This window comes from Gambusia affinis, linkage group LG08, assembly GCF_019740435.1.
Source record: "Gambusia affinis linkage group LG08, SWU_Gaff_1.0, whole genome shotgun sequence".
NCBI lineage: Eukaryota > Metazoa > Chordata > Actinopteri > Cyprinodontiformes > Poeciliidae > Gambusia > Gambusia affinis.
This window is the reverse complement of record NC_057875.1, coordinates 2,657,047-2,666,094: the sequence shown is the minus strand read 5'-3', so window position 1 is coordinate 2,666,094 and position 9,048 is coordinate 2,657,047. Positions and strand designations below refer to the sequence as shown.

The following is a 9,048-nucleotide window of genomic DNA, read 5'->3' as shown; positions in this document are numbered from 1 at the left end:
CCAATCCAATGCAGACAATCAACTATATTTGTATAACACATTTCAAAGTGCTTACATCATAAAACCACAAAATTACAAAGTCATCAACAATTGAAACATTACATTTTATCAAAGGAAATATACATACTCTAAAGCTATTGGTTATGATTCTTTTATTTGATCACTATTTATTGTGATGCTCCATGTAGTTGAGGGAAACTTACCGCATGGTTCCAAAAGAGTTCAAGCAAAATCAGAAGGGAATCATGGCTTGTTCTTCTATAGCCCTTTATCAAGTTCACACTACATTTTAGTAATTCACACACTGATGGTGGAAATCTGCTGGATAACAGCCAGTAGTTTCCCTGGGGTAGTCTGACAGAAGTGAGGCTGCCATGCTGACCATATCATACCAAGTTAAAATGTCTTGTCCCTTTTACATTACTGAATACACATAAGACTTCAGAAAACCTCACTGATTTTCCTTCAGCTGAATCTTCATCAAATAGAGTTTGGGAGACATAGTTGCTCCATAGACTGGACTAAAGTCAGGTTCTCCTGCTAAACTTACAAAGAAACAATTGAATGGAAGAATGTAAACTTTGGTCTTGAAAAGATTTTTTAGGTAAGCTTTTATTCATTAGCAGCAGTACCAAAATACATTGATTATTTTGAATTTTTTTAATCCATTCTATTCCTCATCTGTAACTGCGTTTCCATTGACCTTAAAATTGTGCAAATTGGAATTACAAAGATAAATTTGTTTAATGGAAACTCAGCAATTTTGAAAAAACTAATTTTTTGTTAAAAGGTTTTAGCGCTAGCATGCGGTGGTTTTACAGCTGCACAGGAATTTGTGTATTTTGTAAAGCTGAAATGAAAACACTTTTTCTTTTGCATCACACGAGTCTTGATCCATAACCAGATGTTACTACTGGCGGAAAAGATGAAGAAGACGACAGGAGGTAGTGGAAGGATGATGGCGTGGCATGCTCTTGAACAGGGGTCACCAAACTCGGTCCTCGAGGGCCAGCCTCCAGCACGTTTTAGTTCTCTCCCTGGTGGCACCAACAACCTTTTCAGCATGTCAATGTTCTTCTTAGGCCTTCTAATGAGCCATCATCTGATTCAGGTGCGATAAACCAAGGAGAGAACTAAAACATGCAGGAGGCCGGCCCTCGAGGACCGAGATTGGGGACTCCTGCTCTTGAACAAACTTTTTCATCCATGATTTTAATGGCAACATCACAGTTGGGATTTTTTCCCCCCAACATTAGTGGAAAACTGGCAAAGTTTTATGTACATTTGTAAAAGAAACATGGTTAGTTTCTGCTCCTCACTGTTTGGACCTCAGTTGGACCTTCATGTGATAAGGTTTTGGCGTTAGAGTGACTCCATAGACTGGTGTAAAGTCGGGTTCTCCTGCATCCTCTGGCCAGATGAACTTAAACTTCCTTAGCAGAGTCACCGTGATGAGGAAGAGCTCCATGCGGGCCAGACCCTCTCCCAGACACATCCGAGGGCCTGGAAGAGAGAAACCACAAGATCCAACCCACACTTCAAGGTGGTTACCTCAACCATGACACATCTCAGTTTACCTGCAGAGAAAGGCATGAAGGCCTCAGGTTTGACAAACTCTCCCTGTTCATTCAGGAAGTTTTCAGGGTTGAACTCATGAGGGAATTTCCACTGTCCCTCTTCTCTCAACACTGAGGTCAGGTTCTGGATGATCATTGTACCCTGAAGAGAAGCATAAATATCAAATCAGATGGTCTTTGTTTTAGTGTCCCTCTTGCAAAAAAAAAAAACCTACCTTGGGAATGGAGTATCCCATGAGCTCTGTGTCCTTAGTGGTGCAGTGGAAGACACTGAGAGGAACCGTGTTTGCAATCCTCTGAATCTCGTGGATCACAGCCTGGATGAAGGAATATTTTTAACACTTTTTCTGAGCAATAAAACGTGTTTCTAAGTGTAATTGTTTGGTCATTATTACATTTAATAAATTTGAATTCCAAAGGGTAAATGAAGCAACAAGATCAAATAGAAAGTGGCTACAAGAGAAAAAAAACAAACTACTTCACAGAGTTACTAAGTTATATTTTGATGCTATAGTACCTGGACGTAAGGCATGCTGTTTCTGTCCTCAAAACAGACCCGGTCCTTTCCCTCCAGAACCTGGTCTATCTCCTGCTGACATCGTTCTGAGGGAGGAATAAAAATACAGAAGCATCAATTCTTCCACATTCTACACTTTTCTGCTGTGGTCCAGTTATTTTATCTGCAGCACCACTGTTATTTCTGTTACTGTTATCAATTGAAATTACTCCTCTTGGGACACTTGAAGCGCTCAACTGTCACCCTCAAAATCCTGGGTCAGAACTGCAAAACCACAAAATCTTACCAAGTTTGGGCAAGTTTCTATTTCAAATCTGTTAGTACACCTGAAATAAGACCAAACGAAGAAATAAGTAACTTTTCAACAAGAGCTTGTTTTAAGCCAATAATAAATTTTGCTGGACAATACACTGTCCCACAAGTTACTGCGATAAACAATAATTTTATTGTTTTGAGACAATTTTCACGCAATATAATGGCAATTAGGGGTGTAGAGATACCATAATCTCATGATACGATACTCTGATCACGATACAATATGTATCACGATATTTGGCAAACAATACAATTCAATGCACTTTTATGATTTTCTGAAAATTTTAGAAGGACAGAGTGATTTTAGTGACATTTTGTGTTCCATAGCCTTGGATTTAATTAACTGAAAACTGATTAAAAGCACCAACTACACAATACCTGACTCTGATTGGACAGAATCTAACAGGCTAAAAGGACAAAATGAATCAAAGGTGCAATGAGAAAATTAGTTTCTGTCAATTTACTCATGTGGATTTGGCATAAAACTCAAAGTTTCCACAGTGATCCAGGAGCTGAGTGGGGAGATTATCAGCCTCTACGGACTCTCAAAATACAAATGATTGCACTTATGTTTTTCTTCTGGACATACTGTGGCTGCGTTTTGGAATAAAAAAGTATTTTGGACTATAGGAAAAAGGCTTTTCTACCTTGGCTCCCGGAGTTAGCTATAGCTGTAAGCTGTTTACTACTAGCTGCAGGGGGAGCGGCTCTGCATCACCCTGTAGTGATCGACTCCTTGCAGCTGCGCAGCGCCGCCATTCCCCTGCTTAGATCTCTGCTGCCTCTCAGACTGCCAGGATCTCATCGTACTCTCAGTCTCTGATACTCTCTGTCAGTTGCTAATAAGGAGTCACAAACCACACATGTTAAAAAGACGGTATAAGCCTATGAACCCCTGTGGTTTAACGTATCGATACTCGCTGGTGAAAAATTGATGTCTTCCAAGGGTGGAAAAAAATGTTAAATATCGTAGAATTGATATAATTATACTATATAATTTCATAATTATTGTAAATATCCAAAATACATAAACAAAACAACAGAAACAATAAATAAAATGAGTCATTAAGTGTGTGTAAAGAAAATTGTCCTTCAAATAAAAAAATCACCAGACTGGAAACTTTTATCCTCCATTTTTTGGTAGAAAGAGAGAAAAGAGAAAAACGAGAAATAATTGGAAATTATTTTGCTCCTTCTAATTTATCATGTGATTAATTGAAAGATTATCTATTGTGACAGACCTAGTAAATAATTTCTTAATACTGATGAAAAATATTCATTAATATTTGATGAATAACATGGATAAAGCGTCTTGTAGGTGAAATAATCTGCCAGTGGAACTAACTATGTCTGTCATCATAAAGGAAATATTTGTTTAAAATAAGCTCCTACATCTTACTGAAAGGTTACTTATGAATTAATTTTGCCTTATTTCAAGTGTACTAAGATATTTGCACTACAAACTACACGAAAATACTTGATACGATTTTGTGTCTTTCCAGTGACTGAACTTAATTAGAAATAAACACATTGATGGAACCTGAATTGAAGCACACCTTGGACATGTGGGTAGTTCATCAGGTAGAGAAATCCTGTCAGGAGGGTGTTGGACGTCGTGTCAGTCCCAGCGAAATGAAGATCCAGGCTGAAAATCATGAGCTGAGCTTCTGAAAAGGAGGAACCGTCATCACCTCTCTGAAAAGACGACAGCTTATGATTATTATAAACACAGGCAAAATGCACCTAAAACTTACCGCTGCACAACCTGCTGGAGGTGATGAACTTAGTGAGTTTCTTATGTAGGTCGACTTACAAACCTTTTCCAGTTCATCCAGGTAACAGTCAACAAAGTGCCGAGGATCCCCAGGAACTCTGGTCTTCTTGTATTCAGTGACCAAGCAGTTAATATAGTTCTGGCAAATCTAAAGAAAATATTTTTGTTATGGAAACGGTATAAAGGATTTCTCAGTCAGACAAATTTAATGTTTTACAGACTTTATATATCCACTTTCTGAGTTGACAGTGATTAGAAACAAATTTGTTACAGTTCCTGAATGAATTTTTAAAAAATTCACAACATGGATGGAAAAACTGAAGCAAAAATAGCTGGGAATGCAGAAATACTTGGTTATTTACTTGGTAGGGAAATATTGTTTTTACCTTTGCATTCTTAAAGGCCTTCCTGAATGGCAGCGGGAGGTTACGACAAATGGGGATAGAATCATATATCTATAAAGAAAAAGAAATTACATTATCTGAAGAGAAATATGAGTATTTATTTCCAATAGCTAAATATTTTACAATTTCACTTATACGCACAAATCTACCACACCATATTTGGGTCATTGTAGATAGAAAAGAAAAAAAATAAATAGATAAAATAGAAAAAAATTGAGAAATTTCTGCCAAAATGTTTAGATTATTTTCAAAATTCTCTAGAAAAAAACCAAAACATGGACATTTCAATTTTTGGATGTTTTCAAAGTTTTTCATGGCAAGTTTTCAACTTTTCAAATTGAAAAATGTCCATTCATTTTCTACAAAATTTCTTAGATTCATCTAAAAATATTTCATCTACAACAACCCTAATACTGTCATACAAATCACCCTGCTAGTAGAAAATGTTTTAATAGCCAGATATAATGCATTTTATCAATAAGTGATATAACAGCCGGCTTTGTGAAGAGTAATAGTTTGCAATTGGAAAGTTGTGGGTCTTAATTCTAATGTCTTGCCCCATGTTTATATATTAGCACATTGCATCATAAATATGTCACTACATTACATGTAAGACTTTGATATCATTGTGAATTAAATGTTCTACTTTAGGGGGAGAAGTGTACGGCCCCTTCTTTAACTCAGACACTCACCATGGCCCAGGGTCCATTGGCTATCTTGGCATTTTCCGTGAAGCACTGAACAATCGTTTTGATCATGTCATCGTCGTACTCGTAGCGCTTTCCGAACAGAACCTGGCAGATGATGTTGGAAGCGGCGTTATGGAACATGACCCGAGGACTCAGAGTTTTACCTGTATGAAAATCAAAATAGACATTTAAAACAGGCTACAGAACAGAGCACAGGGAGTTGCTGCATGGAGTAACCAATGACATACCGATACTGCCCTCCAGGGTTTTAATAGTGTGTTGAATCTCATCATGAATTCTGTCCTCCATTGATTTCTTTCCCAGACCGAAATTCCTCAAAGTCATCAGAGCGAAGCGGCGATGCTCCCGCCAGCTTGGGCCATAATCTGCCAGAATCACTCCCACACCACCTGCAGCAACACAGAAACACATTCACATTATTTTTTAAGTCTCTAAACCACAAGTGTCAAACTCCAGCCTTCAAGGGCCGCTGTCCTGCAGTTTATAGATGTGCCACAGTAAAAAACACTGGAATGAAATGGATTAATGACCTCCTCCTTGTGTAGATCAGTTCTCCAGAGCCTTAATGACCTAATTATTCTATTCAGCTGTGTTGCAGCAGAGGCACATCTAAAAGTTGCAGGACAGCAACAAAGTTGCAGTAAAGACAGCAGTAAAGGTTTGACGGCCTGCTCTAAACCTTTCTATGACCAGGTTGCATTTGCTTTTATTTTTAGCTCTCTATGCTCTTTCATATTTTCAGAATACACAGATCCCACGAGTCTGAACCGAAAGTGATCCGCACCATCTGTGTAGGCAAGCGCATGTGCAATGCATAGCAGACCGACAAAAAGAAAATATGTGGACATTCTTGACCAATGTGCGAGAGAAAATACATGAACAAAATGGATGCTGTCGGGATCGACCCATATGAGACAGAGAAGTAAAATATGTCAGACAAGCTGCCTCCCATCTCCTACTAATTAAACTACCAAGTGAACGCAACACAACGTAACATAACTAAAGTTACACAGTTACAAAGTTCACAGAAACATTGCCTGCCATTGTTCTTGCTGTTTTTTATGCATTTCCATTTGATTTTTGCAAAGTTTATGAGAAGAATTCAAATCACAAGTCTAACTAAAGGTGGGAGACTTATCAAATTTTGAAAGAAGTATAAAATAGTGAAAGAGATCTTGTTTTGCCGGGACTATATTGAACACCACCAAATGCTGTCATGGTTGAGAAGACAAATCAAATATTTGAATCAAGTGTGATGAAACAGGGACCAATATAAACAGTAAAAAGCACAAAAAAACCCCTCAAACATTGGTTGTCCAAAGTCATGTAATACCTACCATTCCTACAGGCAACATCGTTGACAAACAAGTCTTGGGGCCGTCCAGAAAAATCTGCACCCTTGATCACCATGGCTTCTTTCATGGCCTTCAGCCCGTTCAGAATCACAGCTGGCCTCGGACCGATGTAAATACTGTAGATGTTTCCATAAGATTTGCTCAGCTGGGAGTGAAAAATAAAAATGTCAGTGATTTATAAACACCTGTCCATCCTTGGTGTTGTTCTGTAATTTAAGATTTGCATACAAGTGTATTATTCAAAGTTTCAAAATGTTAAAAAGTGAATTCATTTCATTGGTTTATTTCCACAACTGTAACTCTAGTAGATTAGTTACTTATGCTAGCTCTAAAATTGTTTATTTTTGTTCATTTCAGCATCCAGTCGATAATCAAAATTTTGTTTCTCATAAAATTTTAGCATTTCTCATTTATTAAAAATTATATACATCATGTTATAATTATTAAAATTTTCTGAATTTAAAAATTAAGATAAATTAGCTTTGATGTCATAATTTATTGAGATGCATATGTACAGTAATATTCAATAAATACAATTAATGTTCCGACCAGTCCTGTTAGTCAGATGTGAAAAAATCACTTACATTCAGCTCACATTTCTGCATAAAAAATGTTTCAATTTTGATCTAATATTCTAATCTTGAATGTGATGTTTAGATTAAAATAATCATAATTAGCTATTTTAAAGTCTTGAAAGAATAAATCTTAGCATAGGTAATCTATATAATCTGTTTGATTTAGTGAATTGAGTTACTAAAATGAATAACCTTTCAATAATATTCTGATTTACTGAACAGTTTGCAGTGAACTGTGTTGTGAACATTTAAGTATATTTGTGAGATTTATTTCATGCTGTGATAAAAACTTAGACTAGAATAAATTAGAATATGATTTATCGAATAAGAACTATGCACACACTGGCTTATCAAGTCCTCTGTGCATAAACTCTAACACTGGTTGGCATTATTCCAAGTGTGCAGATAGTTTTGCTGATATTATTCAGTCACTTATAGTTTGTAAAAGTAGTATCCTACAGAGAGATCAAGTACTAACACTTCTCAGGTGGATTTATTTCACCATTCAGCTTTACTGGAACTCTTGCGATCCTAAATCAAACTTTGCTACTGTCATTTAAGATATTTAAACAACAAACTGCATTGATTTCGTACCCTGTCAAAGTCCTTCAGTGGGTTCTCCAGGCTCAGGTTCAAAAGGTTCCCCAGGACAGGCAAGATGGTGGGTCCTGGTGGGAAGTTCTTTGGCCTCTGAGATTTGAACAGGATGATGACGAACCAAACAAAAAGCCATAGCAGAAAGATTGATACAAACATGTTTCTATATGAAGAGGAGAAAAGACAGGTCTGACAGGCAGCAACAGGATTAAGCTGCTGCGGTTAGCCCTGCCCAGTTTGCTTTAGGACTTTGTTTCTCTGTATGAAAGGTGAACAAAGTCACAATGTAAAAAAGGTAACAAGAATCAAGTTCAGACAGGCTTTGACAAGAGTTATCTGGCTCGGATGTAAAGTCCACAGATAAGCTAACGCCGTAGATAAAGAGCGCAGGAACCTTCTGTTCTACCAGAAGCAACCTTAGATGATCTTTACTGGGACCAGTCTAGCTCACCTAAAATACCTCCAACATTAAGTGTTGTTGGTTTATTCCACTACTTTCCTCTTAATCCATTCTGAGCATTATTGTGCTTTGCTTCATATAAACTCTGGTATTAAATACAACAATAGTGGCAGGGTGTGGTTTGAGCACAAGTACAAGGGAAAGCGTTGGGAGGCTGTCCCAGCCAAGCATGATGAAGCCAAGACAGAACACATCACCCTGGTTCTGAAGTCCACTGGCTCAGAAAACATAACACTTTTGCTTTAAAATCACCATGTTGAATGGCTTAGTACCAGAATACATTAAAGATTGTTGTATCAACCTTCAGACCACTCCGACCTTCTGGTTCTGGTCTGCTCTGCATCCCCAGAACCAGAACTAAACATGAAGAACCACCATTCAGGTTTTATACTCCTCTAATCTGGGACAAGAGGATTCAAAGTTATCCTCTTCAAATACAAATACATGAAATACATTGGCTGGTCTGATAAATATATTGCAGCTTCCACATTAAAAACATCCTGTTTCTATTAGAGCTAAAGAAAAAAAAAAAAGGGGGGGGGGGACATAATATGTAAACTTCACATTTTGTACCTTTTTGTACTTCCTTGTTGATTTCTACTGCTCCTAAAAAACAGTCCAAGTGCCTGAAAAAAAAAACACCCCGAAGCTTTTTGGTAATAAATTTATGTTTTTTGGTGTTTGGAAAATGAGCCATTTCAAAATCTTCCAGTATGTAAAGTCATAAATCAGCAGGCACAGCACCAGTACCTCTCAACCCAAGC

The 9,048-nt window shown here is 37.4% G+C and overlaps 1 protein-coding gene across 2 annotated transcripts; it reads right to left on the bottom strand.

Annotated features, from left to right (window-relative positions):
- Positions 1-943: 943 nt before the first annotated feature.
- Positions 944-8,060, bottom strand: LOC122835286 (cytochrome P450 2F2-like). 2 transcript variants are annotated; one of them, XR_006371294.1, is made up of 12 exons: positions 7,822-8,060; positions 6,635-6,797; positions 5,525-5,686; positions 5,280-5,440; positions 4,570-4,638; positions 4,227-4,331; positions 3,966-4,104; positions 2,095-2,180; positions 1,793-1,894; positions 1,578-1,719; positions 1,179-1,503; positions 944-1,000 (listed from the first exon to the last, which is right to left on the bottom strand). XR_006371294.1 is itself a non-coding variant. In XM_044124207.1 (11 exons), exons 1-11 carry the CDS (start codon positions 7,981-7,983, stop codon positions 1,316-1,318), a joined length of 1,479 nt encoding a protein of 492 aa, XP_043980142.1. In that variant the 5' UTR covers positions 7,984-8,060; the 3' UTR covers positions 944-1,315. The 2 variants fall into 2 exon arrangements, 1 of the variants encoding a protein (XP_043980142.1); XM_044124207.1 differs by having other exon boundaries at positions 944-1,503.
- Between the last annotated feature and the right edge of the window lie 988 nt (positions 8,061-9,048).